This window comes from Trichogramma pretiosum, unplaced genomic scaffold (genome assembly GCF_000599845.2).
Source record: "Trichogramma pretiosum strain Unisexual culture from Peru unplaced genomic scaffold, Tpre_2.0 scaffold54, whole genome shotgun sequence".
NCBI lineage: Eukaryota > Metazoa > Arthropoda > Insecta > Hymenoptera > Trichogrammatidae > Trichogramma > Trichogramma pretiosum.
The window spans coordinates 834,311-859,240 of NW_019641628.1; the positions used below are offsets into that span (position 1 = coordinate 834,311).

The 24,930-nt window shown below is 41.4% G+C and overlaps 2 protein-coding genes across 2 annotated transcripts in view; one reads left to right on the top strand and one right to left on the bottom strand.

Annotated features, from left to right (window-relative positions):
• LOC106654324 (diacylglycerol kinase eta) overlaps window positions 1-16,444 on the bottom strand; it is a 55,814-nt gene extending 39,370 nt beyond the window's left edge. The window contains exon 1 of the mRNA XM_023459109.1: window positions 16,037-16,444. The gene's annotated coding sequence lies outside the window, so the exon portion shown is untranslated. The remainder of the gene's footprint in view (window positions 1-16,036) is intronic.
• Window positions 356-24,429, top strand: LOC106654266 (GDNF-inducible zinc finger protein 1-like). Its single transcript, XM_014374060.2, has 4 exons — window positions 356-474; window positions 549-621; window positions 679-1,282; window positions 24,416-24,429. Exons 1-4 carry the CDS (start codon window positions 440-442, stop codon window positions 24,427-24,429), a joined length of 726 nt encoding a protein of 241 aa, XP_014229546.1. The 5' UTR covers window positions 356-439.
• The last annotated feature ends 501 nt before the right edge of the window (window positions 24,430-24,930 follow it).

Sequence of the window (24,930 nt, forward strand, 5' to 3'; positions counted from 1 at the left end):
TTTAATCTCATTTTTCCTTAACAATATGTGATTGATAGAAAAGTGATTAGACACTAGACAAGACATACATAATTTCATTTCTTTAAAAACGCAGTTTTGCTTCGTCGACATTGATCGAACTTCGGTATTTCGTAGTATGATTTGTAAATATGATTAAAACTACTTGAAGACCATAAAGCTATACTTATCGCTGTACTTTTGTAAACACGTCACGCAAAGTTATTCGCGATCACATCGCGCACGCCGCACAGTGCATAGTTCTCCGCGTGCCGCGCACAACAAAACACTCAACATATAGATACTGTTATACACAGAGAGGTTATGCATCCGACCAATGTATACACAAGAGAAGTAGAGTGCTCTTGGACCGTTTTCCCGTAAAGTTGGCTCGATAATCGCAGAAAGAATATAATTGCTAACGAAATCACAAGTGCAAACAATGGAAACCAGTGATATACTTAATTGTGCTGTCAGGTAATTCTAATTTTATAAGGATGAAACGATAAAACATTAAAACGAAATACTTGATCATAATGGGGTTATTTCAGAGTGAAAGAGGAGCCTAGCGATGAACCTGATCTACAAAACTTTCTACTCTCATCGTTTCCGAGAGACAATTCAGTAAGTGTTAATAATTTTTATGTAATTCTTATTGTAATTATATGTAATTTTTCACAGACCCATACTATTCAAAAACGAGAAGTGAATTATGGAACCGAACTTGATGACGAAGTGAAAATTATCGTCGAATGTGAAGACGTCAAGCCCGATTTTAATCTATTAGCAGTTAATAAAATTCATGATTATTCGACAAACTACTTGCAGAATGCAAAAGATGGCAACAGTTATAAAACTCGAAACTCAATTAAAATAAAAGCCGCGCAGGAAGTGAAACAAGAATTTGTTGGCGATGATGCAGAGGAATCGAATAGGGATTTCGATTGTGAACTTGTTGAACCGATTAAAAAACGAAAAAAGGCAAAAAACTTTATCAAAGAACATGGAATACCGACTAATACTATGCATAATAATTCAACCCATGCAAGTGTAATATGCGGAAAGACATTCCCAACAAAGCAAAATCTCAAAGTCCACATCGATTCGGTACACATTAGTACTAAACATACCAGCAATACACGTGGAAAGACATTAACACGAAAAGGTAATCTCAAAATCCATGAGGATTCGGTGCATAAAAAAATAACTCATACATGCCATTTATGCGAAAAGAAATTCTCAAGCAAGACGTATCTCAAAGTTCACATCGATTCAATACATGATGGTATCACACATATATGCGATACATGCGGAAAGCATTTTACTCAAAAAACTAGTCTGAAAGTCCACATCGATTCGTCCCACAATGGTGTCAAACATACGTGTGATATTTGCGGGAAATCATTTCAACAAAGAAGTAGTATTAAAAAACACATCGATTCGATACATAACGGTATCGCACATAACTGTGATATGTGTGGAAAGATATTTAAACAAAAATGTAATCTCAAAACCCACATCGATTCGGTGCATAATGGTGTCAAACATGCGTGTGATATTTGCGGGAAATCATTTAAACAAAGAAGTACTCTGAAAAAACACATCGATTCGATACATAACGGTGCGTGATACGTTTCACACGTATCACGCATAACTGTGATATGTGTGAAAAGATTTTTACACTAAAATGTAATCTTAAAACCCACATCGATTCGATACATTACTCCCGCATCAAAAATGAATGAAACTATTAAATTTAATGAACATGTTTGAAAGATTCATTTTTCATTTTTCATTTATAGTAGTATCATATGTTTCTCTAATGTTATCTCATTATGTAATAACAGTGTTCAAATTAAAAAATACCAATAAAACAAAATTTCAAGCTTATATAATGTTTATTCCCTTTAATTGATGTCAATTTTCAGCTTTCTAGTCACTTTTCAACACGCTTTTGCTAGCCCTGAATACCGTACGCTTAATTTTTTCCCGTCTCACTCACTAACTTTAAAAATTTTCAAAACTTTTCTTCCCATCACTTTTTATAAGTAAAAATAAATAAATAAAAGATAAGAGAACGATTGCACGACGACGACCATTGGTGGCGCCAGCTCGATACCATATATACCTCCGTGTATGTGCGACCAATTCCGCAAACTTGTTTTCATTCTCTCGAACGACAGCATAATATAGAAATTCTACGTCCACCGTCGTCGTCGTCATCGTCGCAAAAAAAAGTAACGAAAAGTTTTTCCCGCTCGCGATTCTAATCCAAGTCTAATCCAAAGAGAGATCCGACGAGAAACCGAAATGAAAAAAAAAAAAGTAGATGATTTTTTTTCGCGATTACCGCTACATTTTCTCTTGTGCACTCGCATGCGTGGGCGCGCGCGCGAGCGAGTGTCGTCGAATATATACATCACAACCCGATGGATCGTAACACGGGGGGGGGGGNGGGGGGGGGGGGGGGGGGGGGTACGACGTATACAATCGAGCGAGCTTCGAGACCGACGTGTACGTACACACAGTTTTTTCCGATTACTCGTCCTGGGTAGGTGAGCTATATGATATACCATTCACAAAAGTATTTTTTTCATGCATAAAACCTCGGTTGTATACGCGTATTATAAAAAGAAAGCAAACGCAAAAAAAAACAAACAAGAAATAGGTTTGCTGTGCCAAGAGAGATTAATATACACACTGGCGCGAGCTAGCTCGATAGTGCACTGCACTCAGCCGATTGCACGCGCTATAACGCGGAGGCATATGTACATATTACATATTATATATAATTTATTGTATATTAATTCTCGTTATAAATCACAGGTTTTCCCGATTCAATATTTGCGCGTAAATTGACATTGTATACGATATACACGGGTATGATAAACAGCCGCTACCGCCGGGCAAGGGAACTTAGGCAGTCGCCGTACCTTATATATTATATATACCTAGAGATTGCGCAACACCTTGAAATATCGCGAGTCATAATACGTATAAGCTCAATTATATGTGCGTCAATGTATCGGCCAAGAAACTAGCCGGAGGGTACATATACACACGTCGATGTTGACACTGTATGATTATAGATTCGACCCTTTTTCCCGCGCCGCGATCGATTTTCATCAATCACGCTTGTTAGCCCCCGTCTAGGCTAGAGTATTTTTCCCCCCGTAAGCGAGCTTGTATAAATACGCGTATTCACTTACTATATACGCGTGTACAAGCAGCAACTGTGATTATATACACTCGGCAACAAAATTATCGCAACAAAAAAATTCATCGAAATTTTGTCGATTTTCAAATGCTTCTATCTTGGGCTAGATTTATCGTATCGACACGCTTTTTTTTTTAATTTCTTGGAAATTTTGTCCTCTTTAAATCCATATAAATTAAGATAAGATTTGAGTCAGTGTTGAGTTACCAGTAGTATTTGAGCGTGACCCTAAAAATTACTGAAAAAAAATGACTGTTTGAACGTGTACCAGTACCACAGTGATTTTTTTATCGAAATCTAACATACACCATCGCAAAGTGCTCTTTTTAACGAGTAATTTAAAAAAAAAAAGACCTCTCTACGATTTTTTTAACGCCATGTAGGTCGATTTGAAGGTACGGTTTATGTACGCATAATGCCCAGAAAATCGTCTTGATTTCAGGTAAACGGGGGATTTTACGTACTTTAAATGGTATCTTCAAATCGACCTACATGGCGTTAAAAAAATCGTAGAGAGGTCTTTTTTTTTTAAATTACTCGTTAAAAAGAGCACTTTGCGATGGTGTTTGTTAAATTTCGATAAAAAAATCACTGTGGTACTGGTACACGTTCAAACAGTCATTTTTTTTCAGTAATTTTTAGGGTCACGCTCAAATACTACTGGTAACTCAACATTAATTCAAATCTTATCTTAATTTATATGGATTTAAAGAGGACAAAATTTCCAAGAAATTAAAAAAAAAAGCGTGTCGATACGATAAATCTAGCCCAAGATAGAAACATTTGAAAATCGACAAAATTTCGATGAATTTTTTTGTTGCGATAATTTTGTTGCCGAGTGTATTTCATCGAATTATATCCCGAAATCGATGAAAAAAAATCTCTCTCTCTCCATTTTTCGTGTACATACATACTTTGTATACACCGAGATTCGAGCTTAAGTAAACTCGATCATGTATTATATATGCCTCTGAGCTTCTTTTTTATTTTTACTTGTCGCGATCAGATCCTGTGTGTAAAAGAGTTAGAGTGCAGTAAGCCGACTGGATTTGCCCGCTCTTAAGCTCCGAGACATTGATTTATATTTGTGTGTAACTCGCTTCAACTCGCTCGCGCGGCGGCGGCAAGCGGATCCTCTGTATGCCGCTGCTGCTGCTGCTGCTGCCCCATAAATTTTACCTCCGTCGTTGGTACTATATACATACAGTCAAGCGTATTATATACACGAGCCGCTGTTCTGGTGTGTGTGTATGTGTGTGTACGGTGAGTGAGCTTTTTTGCTGCAATCGTTGCGCACGTCCGCTCGACCGAATCTCGTTTACACAATTGTGTGTATGTGTATGCGCGTGTGTGTTTTTACAGACTCGGGGGATGATAACTCTTTCATTTGTAACCGACTTGGACAATCTGACGAGCGAAAACAATCGTGTCCGCGCACGATGCACGCGTGCATATTGCGTGGATCGTTATCATCCTCGGCCCGTAGATTACTCTCTCGTTGTTACCGTGTATGCAATACGGATCGAGGCAAGATTAACCGTGGCCACACAGACGTATTATATGCGCTTTGCTTTGGGAGGCAGCAGCTTTGCGACGCGTCCCTTTGACTCGAGACAGCTGACACACACACACACGCACACGCACGATGATGGACATAGATTTACGCGCAAGGTCGAGTCGCTGCTGTATATATATAAGCTCGGTAAAGTGCCGTATACGCCTACTCGTTGTACGCAGTAGTTAATGTATAGTATAACAGCATCCCACTTTTAGAGGCTTCCGTTGATGCCCGCACACATAGAGTCGAGCGAGAGAGAACTGCTCGAGTGTAGGTACACTACGTACACGTAGACGACGATCGCATCACGATGATCGTCGTCGTTGTTGGAGCGACTTGACATTTTTCAAGCTTTTTTCCCTTCGGTACTACCTTATAAGCTGTGTGCTTGCGCACACGCCATATACCTACTCAAAAAAAAAGAGTGGCAAAGTGAGTCTGGGCTCGCGTTAAGATAAGCTTGACTGAACGCTGCTGCTTATACTACTGCTGCTCTCGTGTGCGCGTCTCTTTCAACACGTGTCGGGAGCAGCAGCAGCAGCGGTAAGAGCTTGCCTTGTAGTTAACAGCCTTTTCTTTGCCGCGCGTGGATAAAATAAACTTTATATACATATATACGCGTCATCGTCGTGTACCGAAGAAGAAGTAAGAAGAAGATGACGATGAACAAGAGCTTTTAGGCTTTTATCCATACATCGTGCTAGGCATATTATGCACGCTCGATGTAGCAGCGCCACGACCTTTTCCCATGTTTAATTATCGACCTCGTACATTATAGTGTTTACGTATATATATAAGCCTTATAATTCCTCCGTCCGAACGTGTGTGTGTGCGAGAGTCGATGGAAAAAAACTGCCCCGTCCCCCTCCGCAAAAGCTCCCGAATATTACACATCGGCGCTCGGCTCCCCAACGATTTTTCTTTTTTTCTTTTTTTTTTTTTTTTTTGCTTCCAATCACGAAAAGTACACACGAGACGGAAAGTCTCTCTCTCTTTTCATCAGCGTTTTTCCGTGCGTGTGGCACGCGTATACACGTAGTAGCAGCAGCAGCAACCACAGCAGCAGCAGCAGCAGCAGCAGCAGAGGAAAATTCAACTCTCGAGTCGCATCTCGAAAGCAAGAAGGCACGCGCGCGTATAGAGCACCGCGGCCCCACGGATGGTGCTCGTGATTTTCGCGCGCGCAAGCTAGGCGAGAGAGAGAATTTTCCCTCGGATATATATATAAAATACACGACGCTGCGCGAAATTCGCAAGCTCGGCACAAAATTAATCCTCTCTCGTATATTTATGCCGAGTATAATTATATTTATCCCTATGAAGTATATACATTTATTACACGCGGTATGCATGGCATGGCCTCTTCAGTAGCTCTCCTCTCTTTGACTTTTAGCTAGCTAGTATATGCAGTGGCACACTTGGCCCTTTGGATAAAATACATTTTGCTCGCGAGCTTTTGTCGGGGAGTAGAGGACGAGAGAATTTGTATATGTGTGTACGCGTGGCGTATATAACACGATCCACGGCCAAAGTAATCTTGCGACTTCTAACTTACGTAGCCTCGCGCGAGCAAAATCAACATAACAAACGGATGAAGAAGTTTCTCTCTTACCACCCCTCCCCCCTACCCCCCGGAATCGCATGATCAATTAAAACTTTTGTCATTATAAATGTATGAGTGCAGCGCGCGATGATATATATACGTATAATAGCTACAACATCTGTTACTGCTACCGCTGCTGCTCCTCCTCTCTTCGCCCGGCACTAATGAGATCTATAGCGCGAGAGAGAGGAAAGTTTTCTTTAGCTGCGAGGCGAAAACGAGGATATATCAATTTTGAGCATTCGCGTATATAGCAGTGTAGTAGCGAGAATACCTTCGCGCGCGTTGGCTTTTCGAACTCGCGACTACGATGAGTACATAAAGAGAGAGAGAGAGAGAGATAGAATGAGAAAGAGAGCCGCAAGTAAGGTATAACTTAAACATTGGTTCTAGGTATATATATTCGCGCAGCTGTATCAATATTTTGACAAAGAAAATCCACCGCGCCGTGCGCGAGAGCTTTTTATACACACGTTATATATCTATAGGTACTTTTGACCGCGCGGAGAAATCTCGAGATTCTTCTGCGCGTTGGCCTCGCTGCTGCTGCTGCTGCTCAGCGAGCTCCGAAATTCATTCCGCCTTATACTTTCCGCGTGAGAGCTATCCGTGCAATGTGTATACTGCTGCTGCTGCTACGTGGGTGGTTGCGGATGATTTTTTACGCAAAAACGAGCAAGAATTTCACCGATGAATTTTCTTTCTCAAAGCTCCCTTAATACCCCGCGCTCAGCTCTCTCGGAGCCGATACAGAGTCGACGTTGATTTTCTTTTCACTACTCTGTCTTTTCACCTTGGATGACGCGCGCCAGCGCAGGCAGGCAAGCAAGCAGTGACCTACTAAAATTAACATAAAATACATTTTTTAACGCGCTCGTTTTACGGCATAAAGGCATTCTCGCGCGCTTCACCGTCGGCGCTTATGCGAGCTGTATATAGCGTAATTCGAGAAACGAAGGATTTGAATGTGCGACGATCGAATATCACCGGGTATTATACATGGAGAGCGAACGATACCTTCGTGAATGTGGCTTTCGTTTTAATCATATCGTCCGTATACCTATGGAGCTGCTCTGTACGGCCATACGCGATAACATTATAATGTGTAGCATTTATTTATGAAATCCATACCCATACGCGCCGCGCGCGCGCGTGGTAACAAAAGCCGGAAAATCGACTAATGGACGAGAGCTGAATATTTTCCATCTTTTTATAACGAATTTGAACAAGAAGGATCATTTTTCATTGTCAATAAGCTCTGCTCTCTCTCTCTCTCTCCTACATCATTGCTGATGAATTAATCTTGTATGTGCCGCTTGGCTATTCATCGGCCCTGGGCAATAATGAAATAATTATTCATGCATCGGGTTTCAAACGTCTCGCGCGCCCGTGCCATTAAATATATATCACACATATGAAATCAACTCTTCCCAAGTGTGTGTCAAGGCTCGTTCGTGAAAATTAGAATATATAAAAAAAAATAATATAAAATAAATTTAATGGAGCGAACGGATTTAATTTAATTTTTTTTTTTGCCTCTTTACGAAGCAGAGTTTGATATTCGTTTACTGTGTAACGATTGCGACGCCCCGAAGGGAAAGTTTTGATTTCACCTAATGTGCATTTTTGCAGCACAATGGAGTTTGCGTTTGGTCGCGCGGAAAAAAGATTTTTATCCGGTCTCAGGTAAATTAGTCACTCGGCTGTAAAATTGGCCGAGTCGATAGTATTTCGAAAATAAAAGGGTGAAAGTAAACGAAAGTCGTAAAAAAAATATGTACGTGCTTCATCATATACCGTCTTCGAATAAATTAAATAAATTTACTGAAATTTTTCTGATTGAAATGCTTATCGTCAATAATGACCCAATGACTAAAAAATGAAATAAAATGTTTTCTAGTGATTTTTCTGTTTCATTTGTATCGTATTCTTAATGACCCGATGAAATTAACTATTTAAATTGTTTCAAAAAATTTAGACCAGTTTTCAGTTTTGAATACGATAATATTACCTCAAGTCTCCACCACTAGATGTCGATTACCTTAATCTGAGAATATGCAAGTAGTAAGGTAAAGATAATTGTATAAAAAGTATGGATTTTCGAAAGTCAAAACAATAGTCGCGTTTAATCGATATAAGTAAAATTTGAATTCTGCAAGTAAAAAGCGTGATTTGTGCAAGTGACGAAAAAATACCGTCGAGTCAGGTGATCTTACGAATTATCGGAGTACGATGCAGCGAACTACGGCTGTGTTTGTATTTTTGAACTCATTGCTAGATGGCGCAGTGAGAACTCGCAAGCGGCAAAAGCTATGTGATTTACTATATAAGAAAATTTGAACCCTAAGAAAATATTCTGCATTAAGTATGATTTCTTTGGATTATTCAAGTTCGTCATTAAGTTCTTTCCATATCAGAAAAGGGCAAGGTGAGCGAGGGGAACTAAATAAAATCACCTCCTGTATAATTTTGTGAAAAAATTCGAATTCCAAGCCAGTCAAAATCAGGATTACGAACGCGCGAGCGCGCGTCAACGAAAAAAGTTACGAAAAAGCAAAAATAAAAATCGTGTACCGTAACCCGTAAGAAAACAGAGAGAATCTCTGCGTTAACGCTCGGAGTGTTCGCGCCGCGCGTACAAATGGCCGCGAGCGACAGACGCAGATCTCTTTATAGCACGGCATGGTGCTGTATATATACACGTTTACTTCGAAGCTCTCTCACTCGCGCGCAGGTAGTTTATATAATTTAAGCTTATTTTCTCGCTGACGTAGTGCAGGCGTACCTCGAAGTGGCAAGTATTGTAACGCGTTGGATTAGCAACAGCAGCAGCAGCAGCAGCAGCAAAAGTGCCGACGTCGCACCACCGCAACAGCGCGCGACTCGCCCCAAGCTCTCGCTTCGTCTCTCTCTCGCTCTCGAGGAGTTGCACAGGAGTATATATACTTATTATAATGATAATAATAATAAGCCGCGCGAAAAGCCCGAGCTCTCGCGTAACTGGACGCTGTGTAGTAGTGTAGTACTAAGTATGTTATACGTCTTCCGTGCGTCACGAGAGTGTTTCTCTCGACGTATATATACGAGAGCTACTAACGAATCTTTTACCCAAGTACACTCGATAATCCTGAAACGACCAACGTCAAAGCCCACTCGGTGCTTTCACTCGCATTACCACCGATCGGATTTAAATGACTAAAGGTGCGTCTAAATATAATAAAAATGCGTCATTTCTTAAAAGTTATTTTGTATTTGGCGCGCGATTCGTATTGCGCGTGAAATTTTCTCGGTAACAGTCCTTGTTCGCAGTCGTACATAGCTACTGGTAATTCTACTAATTTTCTTGGAGGTAAAACAAACGAGGTTTCGCGAGTGCGACAAATGAGAAATCTTCGTTGTTTCGCCTTCGGGGAAATCGGTAAAGTTACCAGTGTCAAAAAGGTCAATACTACGAAAGTGAGTATCTTTGAAAATCATGTATCGCGAAAATAAGTGATGCAGGTGCGCGAGTAGTCAGACGCGTACACGATACTCGCGTTAAAGCCCACTGAGAAAAATTTCAATGCTGCACTCATCAAAATGTTTTAAATTTTCTCTCAGTAAAAAGTAGGCATATTCTATATGCATTAATATACAGAAGGGAGCAATTACGGCTGCAACCCGAAACGCACAATAGCTGATATATTGTCTGTGCGAATACCATGAGAATTCGTATATGAGCTTGTATGCGCGAGGAAGCGAGCGAGGCAAATATCATTACACGAACCAAAGGTAAACGAAAAGGAAATAGCTCATCGAGCGTTTCGCAAAGTACATGTATGTATATACGACGACTATAATAATATGTACTTGTCATACGTACGTCTCTTGCGGGTAACGTCGCACTGTATGCTATATACACGGGCTTCCTCAATTTCCAGGATTATAATGAACTGTCCGCGTCGCGGCGGATATTACACGTGCGGCGCAGCTATATGCTATATACGCACGCACGCGGCATTATGGCTACCTACACACACACACACACACACGTAACGTCGTAATAAGTGCGATAAGCCCAATGATAATGAGTCACGGGCGGCATAAATACGTACGACGATGTTGTGTACATAATACGAAAAGCTGAAAATTGGATATTTTGTAGGCCACGACCTCGACGGCGTGGGTGGACCCAAACACACACAGATTAAATCTTCAAATTTTAATAAATGTTAATTTATAATTCTATTATCTCCGGTGGCGACGACGTCAGCGGTGTCACAAAATTGATTTTTGATTGGGAAATTTGACACTATAGAAGGGAGGGATGCGATTTATCATAAATTAAATCGCGCGCGAATGTCATCCTCCTCGCGGAATTCATTAATAATCGAAATCCATTACGAAAAAATCAATAAGCCGATCGCACCGCGTACAGTGTATACAAGAGCTCTCCGTATTACGTATTAATTTTCCGGAACTTTCTTTCCAATTTTCCGATTAATCCGCGCTGCCACGTATACGGCATTGACTTCTTGATCCACAGCCGCTCAAGCCCATCGCGGTAATAGGCTTTTTATACTTTACGTACTTTTCTGGTGAGTAACCGCCTGTGATTGCTCCGCTGAGATTATCCACAGCTGTCTCGGAATCTTTCATTTTCTATATGCAAGAGTACGTTGGGATCTTGAATTTTCACTGATAATTAATGGTATACGACACGCCCTCGATCGAGTTGCGAAAATCGGCAAACCCCCCCGGTACACGTGACGAATTTTATCATCCCGCACCATGCGACGACGCGCCTAATACACTTAGATAACCCCTGACATAAATTTGCGACTTTCGTGACTCAAGACGTGTTTCGGACCGTCGGCCAGCCGTGCGTCGGGTCTCTCCCTCGGCCGGGCTGATCTTCCCCCCGCGGCCGGCCCCCAGCCAGCCAGTCATATCGCGTTAATGCGCCCAGTTCCGATTGAATTTCCAGCGACGACGACGACTAGGACGCTCGAGAGCTACTCCGCTGCCGAAAATAGAATCTCTCTACGTGCACGCGAGCACGCGTTTATTTTGCGACGCGGAAATGAAAAGTGACAGAGATCGAGGGAAGGAGACAAGAGCACCACCCCGTCGCCGAGCGGAAAGTGTATGATATAAAAACTCTTTCCTTCTTTCTTTTTTTTCCTCTTTCTTTCTCTATAAATAGGCCGTATTATATCGCACAAGTATTACAAAGTATATGCACGTCGTCGGCCGTGTGTCCGATTTTCACGCCGAGTTGCCGCTGCTGCTGATCCTCTTGAACGCAACACGCCAGCTCTTGTATTATTTCTTTGCCTCTGCTGCTGCTGCTGCACTAAGGTATTCAGGCTAAGGTCGGGCGCGCGCGATCCTTATGGCGCTGTATCATTATATGCGCCCGAGACTCAAGAGTTTACACAATTTTCATATAATACGCGTGTGTATATAAAGCGAGAGAAAAGCAAAAAGCTTTTATATAATATAATGCCTGATATCGCAGGGGCGAGAGGTGAGGGCCTATATATACCACCGACTTAAAACTGAGAAAAAAAAACACTCCTTTATTAATTTAAGCCCGAGAAAAAACCTTGAGCTATCCCGTTTGCTGCACAAGCTCCTTATCAACAAAGCGCTCGCGTCGCTTCGAGGAGAGGCCTCTAGTAGTGGTATGCACAAAGGATCTCTGGCATATATATACACTCTGCCCGCGATCGTTGATTCGTCGGAGCTTTTTTTTTTGTACGGATTGCATACACGGTATATACTGTAAAAACAATTTTTCTTTATTTTAACTCCAAGGTTATTTCGTATAATTGATTCCCCCTTTTTTTTTAATCCCTGGCTCCCGACCGCGCTTTTCAAAAGGAAAGAGGAAAAAAAAAATTAAAAGCCGCGTTTTCGACTCGCCCGCAACAAGCGTAGTCCGTTAAGCTGATCGCTCGCGCGAGTCGACGAGGATCATCGTTATACCGGGGTAATATTATAACGTCTCGAGTTACACGACAATTTCGCGAAGTAAAAGGCAGATGCTGAAAAGATATGTACATAGATACGTTTCTCCGTATCGCGTGGGACAACTGGCAAGATAGAGCGCGGGAGGAAAAACAGAAGCAAAAAAGAAGATTAAAAGGGATCCGTTTGGCGAATGTGTGCTTGCGAGCGCGTGTGTGTATGTTGCAAGCTGTGTGTATATCGTTACACGGCGCGCTCGGAATGCCTATTATTCTTTTCTTCTTCTTCTTTTTTACGACCGTCGTCGTCGTCGTCGCTTTGCACTGTGTGCGAGAGCACGAAAAACAAAAAAATAAAGCACAGAGAGAGAGAGAGAGAGAGCCGAGCTTTTGTATATGATATACGTACGTACGAATTGGTCTCGCGGCATGTATACACGATGAGACGCTTAATATACTCCAGAGAGAGAGAGAGAGAGTAGAGTTTGACGTCACGCCCTAGACGAAAAAACATATAATATGTGCTCGAAGGGGGTAGTACACAGCGCACAGAGATATGCTCCTCCGTCGCAGAGGATAGGATATCTCGAGAATTCCTCGAGAGACAGAGCCGAGAGTATAGTAGCTTTATTCGACCGAGCGCGATCGTATCCTCGCCGATAAGCTCCATAATACAATAATTATATATAGTATTTTTACGGGTGACTGATCTTCATCTCTCGGCTCGATAGCTGTATCCCTATATATACTAGTCGTCTTCGTCGTCGCGCGCGGTAGCTCTATTTCGATCCCCGTATACTAGAGCTAATAAAATTTTGCTCGCGACACACACACACACACACACACACACACACACGGCACCCCCAAATCGATTTTTCGCTAATACGAACGAGGAGAAAAAAATCGTTGTGTATTCGAAACCTCACGAGCTATTAAATACTAATACGTCGTACGTACGGCATTGAATCCTCGCGGCCGACTATAAAGTGTATTATACTACAGCACAAAGGGCTGTATATTACGATCGCCGAGCGGAGATCGTATTTTCCGCGCGACGGCGCTCGAGAACTCAAGTATATAGTACAAAAACTTTGCGTGCGCAGTGCAAAATTATATCCTACGTGCGATAGTTTAATCGGCGATCCATGGAGCACGAGGAATCAGCGAGTCGCGTTTTATGCGTTGAAAAGCGCAAAAAGCCACGATGACGAATATATCTAAGAGGCGAGATGAGATCGAGTCGTCGTCGTCGTTGTGGGTGTACTACGTGCTAAAATATATTATCAAAGTCTCGGTGTAGGTGGCGAAGGGAAGAAGAGAAAATCAAAATTGAATCGCGGCCGCCCCCCAATAAGTTTCGACCACGATTGAGCAACTCCAACACACACACACACACACACACACAGATATACATAAGGCTATATACATACGGAGCAGAGGGGCTGCCCGACATAGAGTATAAATCGCATTAAGCGCGTATACTATAACCGACGGATGAGTAAAACCAAACCGCAGGAGGATGAATAAGCTTATATAGTAGATATATATCTGGCTGGCTGGCGAGCGATATACACGTGTATACTACATAAGAGCGTGGGCTTGGTGGGCTGCTTCTGTTGCTGCGCTGCCCGTTTAATGTACGCGAGGAAGCGACGTCGCTAAATATAAATATATATACGCGCACGAATGTATTTCCCCGTGCGGTTTAGCAAAGGCAAACGAATGAATTCACATGAGAATTGCGAGGATATGGCACTCGACTCGTGCGTCGTGATTTGATAAAACAGTTCTCGCGGGTCGGGGAAGCTATGCACGGTATATGTACTTTGAATTAGAGGCGTTCGGATATCGCTTGATTGTTAGGTTTAACAAATTTTAATATGCCTGATTGAATATGATTTTACACGTGGAGGTAATCGATTGAATATTGCATCTAATAGTCTTGTCAATAATCTAATAGCTTTCTTCTAGTTCGTTCTTCATATTTTTCGTTATATGTAGTAATTAGCTACTTCTATTGTCACTATAGCGAGTTAAGTACAGTAGTACACACGCTAATTCAAATTTCGTTAATTCCAAAAATCGTTCTGCTCCCATGTGCTTCGACTTAGCAGGGTTTCAATGTCATTCGTTGTTTGATCACTAGCATCGAATATTTGATTGTCTCGAAAAACATATTATATGGAATCAATCATAAAATTCTATCGATTTAATTACTGCAACTGCTTCATTTAGTTGCATCGATTGAGTATCACATTAATAGGCAATTGCACATATTTTGCCATCAATAAATCCAAAGCATTATTAAATTTATTATTCGAAGATGGTAAATAATTAAACGCAATAAATATTTCATCAATTCGCGAAAATACTTTCTTCGTTATTGAACGATTCGTACGATGGAAAATTATTTGCAATACCTGCGTATTTTTCGCAAAAGGCATGCAATGGAGGGAACATTTTGCATGTTTTTACTACTCTCGTATTTATAAAAGATATTAAATTACGTAAATTTTACAGCGGGGCGCGTAAAGTGCAGCCGTATAAAGCCAACTATACTTTATTAGATTTTAACACGTACTTTTAACACTGGAGCACCTGTGCCACTAGGCCACGTTATAATATCACTCGGTCGGGGGAGAATATGGACTTTGTACACTGTGGTCGCGACTGAAAATTTTCCATTTAAAAAAATAACTACCGGAGCTCGTTAGAAAAATTTAATTTACATCCGAGGCTTCAGTACAAAAAAAACCCTTTTAACCGAGTTGAAAATCAATGTTAATTGATTTTTAGCTCGTGAAAATACTGACAATTAACATGATTCGGTCGGCTGCGCGCAACCAATCGACTTGTCCTTTTTTAATTTTTAGTTCCGGCCGCGACAAAGCGACGGTAGGTAAACAAAGCTTTGCTTTCAGTCGCGAGTTTCGCAATCGCTTTCGATCGCGACAATTTTATTTTTTCGTAATGTAATTGAGAGTAGGAGTGATGAAAAATTTGATAAAATTCATCGTGAAATTGTAGCATAATTCATTGAGATCGCTCTTTTTTACTAGGGCTACTCGAGTCGCTCTCTTATGTATCTCATTGCTCGAGATTCGTTGCATAAAAGTTATTTCGCAATTAGACTCTAGCACAAGAACCTAGAGGTACAAAGGAATAAAATATAACGACTTTGTAGATCGCATGTGAATTGGCAGAAAAAAAGCGAGCGTTGCATAAATTTGCAAGGTGCTCGTTACTTTTGTTAACCTCCCGCATATCGACGTAAATTTCGTACGCTACGATCCTTCGACTTGGAAAATAGCTATATTATCGCCTTCGACCGCGTCGATGTAATTTTTCGCGTACAAACGGCTTTTAAATTAAATCGTTTCCTCGCTTTCCATATATTACCATCTGATAAGTTCGAGCACTTGAAAAGCTCGAAACAAATTACATATACATATAGGTGCTTGTGCAACAGGGCAGAACAGGGACGTAGCCTCTCGCGAGGACAGAGATCGCAATCGCGAGGATCGTTCTTCTGCCGTGTGTACCGTATATCGATTTGTTAGCGTGTACACACAACGGATCGCATTGTAAACGCAGAGAGCTCGATACTTCGAGTCGCTTCGAAGGATGCATATATAGACAATTGTAAAAATAAAAAAGGTACACAAAGATAAACGAGGAAAAGGTTGAATTAATTAAAGAAAGCAACTCACCCCGTCACTCGCGCCCTCGTCGTCGACGTCCTCGATCTTCCAGGAACACCTCCTCCTCCTGCTGCTCCTCCTTTAAGAAGGAATCGAGGATAAATCGTTCATCGTTCCAGCGATAACGAACGACGGTCTATGTCCAACGGAGCTTGTATATCCAACGGTTCCCCGCGATCGGCGGTGCGTTATTATTACGCAGCTACTCAGTTGTTGCGGTATTATGAAGCACGTGCTTGCGAAACCGGTCTATGTATATACGAATATGCGCGCACTCGTGCGGAGCACACACCGCGTCCGTGCGCTCCGTTTATGATACGCGCGCCTACGGGTATATATTATTATTATCGAGAAGCGCGTGGAGCGAAGGATTGCTGCCCGCTGCTGCTGCTGTTTGCTGCTGCTCGGCCGAGCTCCGCAAAGTCTGCAACGCGACTATAGCGAGCGGCGGTCGTGGCAGCCGAGTTTACTTACTGTATGTGCTAGAGAGAGAGAGAGAGAGAGGAGCACAACCCCTCCAGCGGTAGCAGCGGCAGCAGCTATATACCTCGTGTGTACGTATCGTTAACTTGTATGCGTGTGTATGTGTGCAGCCCCTTTTTGTGTCTGTCAGGCTGCAAGCTCGACTCGCTGCTGACGGCTGGTGGTGCTGGTGGTGGTGGTGGTATCCGGTGGTGGGGTTGCACGCGCGCAAGCGATCCGCACAGCCTCGCGTACATCCAGTATATACCTATGTATATTTATATGCTCGGCGCAGTCGGCCAACCAGCCGCTTATACATAGACTGCTCGTGCCTGACTACACCTTTGTACGAACTACTGATCTACGCCGATGTAAAAGCTGTACATACACGTGTATATAGAGTCGCAGCTTACGCGTACGCCTCTCTGTGTTCCGCTAAACGAGCTTTAAGACGTATGACGTCCGCGCCTGTGTCGGACACAAGCCTGGGATCGCTCGATCCTCTGATCCTTCCCGCGCGTGTATATTTTACGCTTCGCGACTAGAGATCGCTTTCGGCGCTCGTACATGTGCGTAGGTACTTTGAGATCGCAATTGGCGCGTTATCGATCGTGTATCGCGAGGACGAGCTCGTTTTCGACGACCGGCATATATATCGCTTCGAGTATTTTGGCTCGCGTTAATGCTCGCGCTATTTGTCGAAGCGTAAAAGAAAAAAAAAATAACTATCGATCATATAGTAAACGACGCGTATATTATTATTCACTCGATATTATGCATGCCTCTCGAGCCAAACTATTGTAATATTGATTTTTCATCATCGTCGTCGACTGTGTCAACTGGAATGTGTATAATGCGCACGAGGTGTGTGTACCTTATACGCTACACGCGACACGCGCCGCGCTCGCGGTCTTATCGGCCGCAGCCGCCGCCGCCGCCGCTAAGTTATAATCCGTATAAGCTTTATATCCTTCGATTTGCCTATATGCAGCCAACACACCGCACTTATGCCAAACGATGCAGCAAAATGTGTGCGCACATTAGTCGACGACAAAACGACGCGTCGATTAGTCGCGATGTATAATGTATATATCGAGTCGCACCGATATATCGAGTGCGCACGAGCACATATTTGTTAAATATGAGCGCTGTAAAGATTTTTTGCTTGAAAATTTAAGAATGATACTGTGGAAGAATTTTTTTAGTGGACTGGGCGATTCATAGTGGACCACGAAGTTTACTGCTTGTAAACAAATAATCATTATAAGTTGATTGAAAGTACAACATTCGAGGGTTGAAGTACAGAACTTTGAATTCGATATAAAATATCGTTATTTTAATTCATAAAAGCTGGGTTTAAGGCATTTGTATTTTAATATAATAACAAATAGCGTTATATTCATGTTCATCTTTTTAAAGCATTTACATTTGCATTGAATTCCTTTTCTTGCCTAAATTCATATTCAAATACTCAGTAATTCGCTAAATGTAAGTCTCTTATTCTTTACGTATTATAAATACTGAAAAATTATTTATCGGGGAGTAAAATTAGATTGGTCGATTCTAACACTGGAAAGTCATTGGTTGTACTGGGTAGTATATGGATAATCACTTAAATGCTAAATCTTTGCCTTTTCACTTTTGGTTTTCGACAATTCCGTAATACGCCATCTAGCGGTAACTTATGAACTGCATTTCTAAAAAAGAAGTTAAAAGCCTGTACAATTTTTTCAATGAGCTTTGTCTTAAATCTTCAATATGTTAAAGTTTGATATTTTTCAAAAACTTACACTTTACCTTTTTATTCATATTATTGCTAGCACTTTTCATTCGCAAATTTTATGATATTAAAATCATTACAGTAATGTAAAAGGTAATTTGCGAACTTCCAAGTTAAGAGCACTTCAAAATTTACGAATAATTTTTACGACGTTCAATGTATCGAATCCGAAACCAAAGGAGATCGAACTTAAGATCGTCGTGGTTGGCGCGCGTTTAATGCGTGATAAGCTCGATTTTCCTCGACCTTCGCCTTCCTCTCTCTCTCTCTTCTTTATTTCCTGCCTCGTATCGCTGCTCCTACATACCTTATACTTGTCTTTTTCTCTCTCTCTTTCTCTTTCAATTTTGACCTTCCTTTGCCCGTATACGCATTAAATATTAACGTAGATCAACTCGAGAATATATCTACGCGCCATGTACAAATATAACATGAGCGTATATCGAGAGCCTCGCGCGAAATTGCCTTCGATCAAAGGAAGTTTATTTGAAAAATTTATGCTATGTGCCGATCGGAAACGCGCCGCAAGTCGCCTGGAAAATCATCTCTATACGCTTGCCTTCACCGACTTGTACACTCCGAGTGTGTGTTATGTGTATTATATATTCCGCAAACGTATATGCATCGTGCAGATATATTTACCTTTAATTTATTGTAGTAGTCGTAGTCGTCGTCTTTGTTGTTTCTAGTTGTTGATCGATACGTTCGAGCATTGGTTTTTTTTCTCTCTCTCCCTCTTCTTGGCCGCTATTATACTTCATGCAGACTCGCGTCTCGATGAGAGTACGATAGCGTCGTTGTGTTCGTTGTAGCGAAAAATTGGCAGCGACCTTCGTGAGCACGAGAGTCCATCCAATGATAAGTCTCGGAGAGATCAGAAATGATGTCCACTCGGGTGATATGTATTAATTAGTCGTAGCTGAAAAAAAAAGTAGATAAATAATTAAAACGTATTATCTTACATTAGCTCGAGATTATGGTCCGAGGATAGAGTAAAAATCTTTCGAGTCACGTGCCGTTGGGCCATGAGCTGCCAGCTCGCGAAGAAGTATATAAAAATAATGAAGCCGGCCCTCGCGCGCGTCACGTGATTTTAATTGCAGAAAATGTTTGAAATTCGAGCGCCTAGCAAGGAGAGAAAGGCTGCACTGCGTAAGTACCTAGTAAGTATACGAAGTCACAGCTGCAGGCGGCAGGCACCTCGTAATCCCCGAACGATAATTACGTCTTGGGCGCAAAGTTTCACGTTCAGCTAGCTCCCAGACAGCAACGGAGAGAAAAAGTGGCAAGGAAAGAGCAGCTAGTGCTGCAGGCGCTTGTATATATATATAATACATAAGCGTAAGAGTAAAACGAGCTGCACGCGAGATTGGAGAAGCACAGGAGAAAGCTAGCTGAATACGAGCTATAGGATGTAATTGATTCGAGCGCAAAAGCAGTTGTATACGGGACGCGCCAACTGACCTTTACGGGGAGAAAAAATTTTTTTGATTCGATAAAATTGTATTTAATATTTGATTTACAGCACGAACGAGTGGAAGTAATAAAATTTTAATTAAAACTATAAGATATTTTTTTGATTCAATAACGGATCGAATATTTTTTCAAATTAATCAAATATTTGATACATTTAATTATTTACCATCTTCGAATGAAATGAAGAAATTTAATAAAACTTTAGATTTATTGTATAATTCAATCAAACAAAATTTAACTGACTCGTGTTAATGTTATAATTAGTGAATTCAAACCAATAAAGTTACAAAAATTGAATGGATTCAATTCCATTACTAATTCTATGAGTTATTTTACACATGGCAAATAAATATTTAATCCGTGTAACGATTAGTTACCGTGAAACTCCGATTATAATCTCAAGGGAACACAAAACTTGTTCGAAGCACTGAAAATTGTATCATGAACCTATATTATATTATATTATATAGTAAATTGTAGCTTTGGTTGCCACTTGCGAGTTTTTACTACGCCATCTAGAGGTATATAAGGACGATTTTTTCATGGAGTTTTCAATTCGAAAATTATGGGCTTACGGAAAAATTCTCACGCATCTTCTTTAAAATTCTTGGAAATTATCAAAGAATATACTAAAACGTTTCACATATTTTTTTGAATCTTTTTTATACTTTATTATTCCATTAACAAAAACATAAATCGGAAGATGGTATCAAAAATTTTTGATACAATTTCAAGAAACGTATGACATCAAAAACAAGTATTTCATGCCAGCGGAAAATTTTTTTTTTCGACAACTCTATCTCACAGAGAATCGTCCATACATAATCCGTATTTAACATCCATTCTCGACGAAACGATTCGAACTAAGCTCTTTTTAGCGCTGCTGCGAAATCTCGCGCATACCTCGGTATACCCTCGGTGCGAATTCGAAATCGATATATCGCAAGGACTTGGCCATAGAGCTATATAGTTCGTCCGCGTATAATAGTTCGCGTATTCTAGCGCGCGCGCAAATTAACGTGTACCTTCATCCTTGTACAGCTTTCGAGTTATATATATACGCGGCGCGCGTGTAAGATACGCGCGAGTAAAAAGCTAATTTAGCTGCGAGCTCGTATACATATATACGTATTGTATGCATACATTTTAGCTCGTGCTCCTGGCGCGCACTTAAAAAACTTTAGCGCGAGAAGCTCGCAAGTTCGCAAGTCGTATTAACGCGGCCCGGTGTCGGCAAAATTACGGTACCCGCGTCCCACCCTCGCGAAGCGATTCTTTTTTTTTAAAGCGCATTCAAAACTGCTTAATAAATTGAAACGATTACACTTTTGTTAGCGCGAGGTTGGTCCGTAACGATTCGTTGTACTTTTACTCGGAGCTTTTTTTAATCCTTCAACAACAAGGATATAACGCGAATTATCGTCGAAAAATAAGAGCCGATTTTCCAGCGTGACTGTGTTCGGTCTTACAAATTATAGTCGGATTATATCCGACTGGATTTTAAAAGGATTCAATTCTACGCGATCGGTCATCAATTATCAAAATTAATCGCATTTTTAATGAAGCTCGTATAGCTCGTTGAACGCGCTTTTCTTTTTACGTAACGGCGATATAATTAATGACGAGTTCCTAAACTTGTCATACACCGGTAAAATTAATATTCATCGAGTGCGCGAAGCGTCAAGTTTCATTAAAAAATTTTCCAACTTTAACGAACGAGGCGCGCGATGGAAGTTTATTTCGAGCAAATAATTGATGAAATATATCGCACAAAAAATCGTGTATATTTTCATCGATTAATCACATCGAGTGGCCTGCGTTTGAAATGAGCTTTATTATTAAGTTTCATAGGGAACTTTTTTTTTTACAAACCAGTGTAAACACAAAGGCATTGATTTTTCGATATATATAGTTGAAAAGCTCTCTCTCTCTCTCTCTTACAGAGGATCCAATGAGCGTGTGTGTTTATAGTCGAGGCTTTGTGTGTGTGTGAGTGTCTGTGTTGAGTCCAGGTCGTAAATAAAGTCGAACGTAAAAGCTGTTGCGAATGCTTACACAAAGTACAACACTCGGTGAAGCCCAACACACACCCACGCACACACATGTATTTGTAACGTACGTAAGAAGCGGGAGCTGCTACCGCTACCCCGCAGCAATTCGCTTTTCTTTGCGGACAAAGTTCGCCTGCCGAGTACACACACACGAGATCTCCGCGTGGCAGCGGCAGGAACATTTCAGTCTTCCCGATAATAATATGAGCCGCACAGAAGACGACGAGCTTTGGCTGCCAGTGCCGCACAGCTCTGCATGCGGCAGATCGAGAGTGCACTAGGCACACACACACACACATATAATATGGGCTATATATACACACACGTGCGGAGCTTTTATATACGCTCTTTTACGCCCCGACGCTTTTGCCAAAGAGAGAAAGAAGCTTCGAGGAGGAGATCGACTTTGAAGAGACGATTTATTCCACGAGGTATATACCCGGCCCCTGCATGCACATAGGCAAGCAATCACTCGGCGCTGTATATATATATAGCTCGCTTGGCAGCCGCCTCTTATAGTTCCTTTGTTCTTAATGCCTCTTTTCTTTTTATAGCTATTTGCTAGGCTTCCTCCCTCTCTCGCTTACTTCCTCTCTTGGCTCGAATCTCGCGCGCGCCTGGACTACGGCACTATATACAACGAAGGTGCGTTTGTACGTGTGCATAATATAGGGAGCTTGCAGAGCGAGCTTGCCAAGTAGATGCATAAGAAAATCGTCGAAACTTCTTGATCGCGCCAACACGCTTGTAGCTGCGAAAACACCTTCTTCTTCTCGATGTGTGTCTCGCGCGCGATCGCGAAGAATATTATGACGATCGGCTTTCGCTCGACCTATTTTTACGCAACCGTATTTATACAGAAAAAATGTACGCGAGGGACTGTATAAATTTCAATCGCAACGCAAGCGACGCGAAACGATACGCAGAAAAGAAGAAGAGAATAAGTAAGGAACTGCAGCGAAGCGAAAAAAGACTCGCGAAGCTGGGCTGGATTATATTGAAATAGCTCTTCTCCTGACGCTGCTGCTGCTGCTGCTTTGCGGGCGCGTAAAAAAAAATTAAATAAAAAGGGGCCGCGCGCGCGCGCGCCGCACAGATCTGTAAATTCCTTTTGAGAGCGAGTGCAAGCTTCGTCGGGCCAGCATTTCAAGTATTATGATGAAAACTAGGCAAAACTATAATACCGATGCGGATCGAGCAAAGTGTACATATACATATATTCCACGCGAGAGAGTGAGAGAGCTGGGTCAAGTTGAAGCAGCAGCACACAGAGAAGCCGCGCGCGCGCGAATGCACTGCAAGCCTCCCGTCTCTCGCTCGCTCGCTCGAAAGCTCGAGCGTACAGCAGCAGCAGCGGTAATCGGATAATCGATGCTCGAGCTAGACGACTGTGTGTGTGCTTTCTCTCTTGAGTGCATGCATATCGCAAACGCAGAAAACGTGAAATACCTCTATAGCTTCGGCTATACAGCTTGGCTCTCTCTCTCTCTCTCGCGCGCGCGTCACGCAGGTATAGCGGAGTATTATACACGTATACGCGTATATCATACGTACGCGCGTCTGCACGAGTTGCCGCTCCAGCCATCCGAGAGCTTTTTTCCGCTCCCAAAAGCTCGACGTACGTACGTATACGTATATACGTGGATCCGCGTGCGCGTTTCATCGCTCGCGCTTACACACGCAAGAAAATAAGAAGTTGGAATTCCCGAGTAGAGAGAGAGAGAGAGAAAAAGGCGAGCGTAATACTTGACCTGCAAAATTGTATATTCCTCTGTCGCGATGCACGTACGATCGCGTACACATACACACAGACACATACGTCAGCCCACTTTCGTCGTATATAATACACACTCGGTTAAAATGTGGCCTGCTGCTGCTGCTGCTGCGTGTATACGGACTATACCTTTTGCCTCGCGAATGCGAAACGTGATCCTTTGACCGCCGCAGCCGCACACGGTACGCTATATAACAAAACTATACACACACACACATTCGTACGTATACGATAGAGCTGACTACGAAGTGAAGTATGTTATGTTATACGCCTTATAAATACTCATTTTGTTAAATTTTTAGAAGAAATTTCAATTAGATTACAGACCCAAAAATTATATTTTGGGCTACTCTCGCGCAAAAAATTATTACTTAAAAAATTGTAAGACCCAAGCGTGAAATTATTATTCTCTTGGACTGGTTCTCGATCCCGACGAATGCACACACGCGCGACATTGTTCCTATCTCTCTCTTTGTGGCTGTTTGCTTATAAGTATATCGACAGGAGCTATCAACACGCAAACATCACCAAGAAGAGCAATATACACATGTACCGGGCTGTATAACGATTCAATCGAAATTCAACGTCATTATCGCGTAGATTATGAGAATCAGCTCTACACGTATCAATTGACGTTGTTAATGGTAGAAAATAAGTAAGCATTTGTATGCGAATAGCGGCAAGATGTTAAACTTTTTTATGATTTTTTGAAAATAAAACTGAACTGAAATTGAAACAAAATAAAAGAATTCAATTTTTTTTAAATTTATTCATTTCTATTCCAACATTTATTGTGAAAAGTAGAGATTGAGAAAAACATATTTATTATTATTCTTATGCTAAAGGTATCAAAGCCTAAGTTTTTATATCAATGATTATTTTAAGATGCAATTATTTTTTACAGTTGAACGTTTTTTAAACTCATAACTCACAGTCAGAAGTTTTTACTTTGATGACAATAAATAGTAATAATATTACTAATGAAATGTGCAGCGACGGCACTTGGATAAAATTTAACAAGAAAAAAAATCAATGGCTGCGGCATGTGCTACAACGACGACGTGAACAGTGAAACAAAAGATATTTTCTCTCAATGATCTCAAAAATATTAGATATGGGCTCGATGACCTTTTACAGTCTGCGTGTCGAGGAAATTTTTATCGTCCCGCATTCGACTGTCATTCTCACGAAGGCCCTGACAACTTTCTTTTTTCAAATCTATTGTTGAATAAAAAATTTGACAATTTTTAAAATCTTTTGGCTCCATGATGCCCACTGTGATAGCTCAGCAGATCTACAAATTTTAATCAACGATGTTAATGTTGATAGTAAAAAATCAATAAGCTGTCATATGAGAACA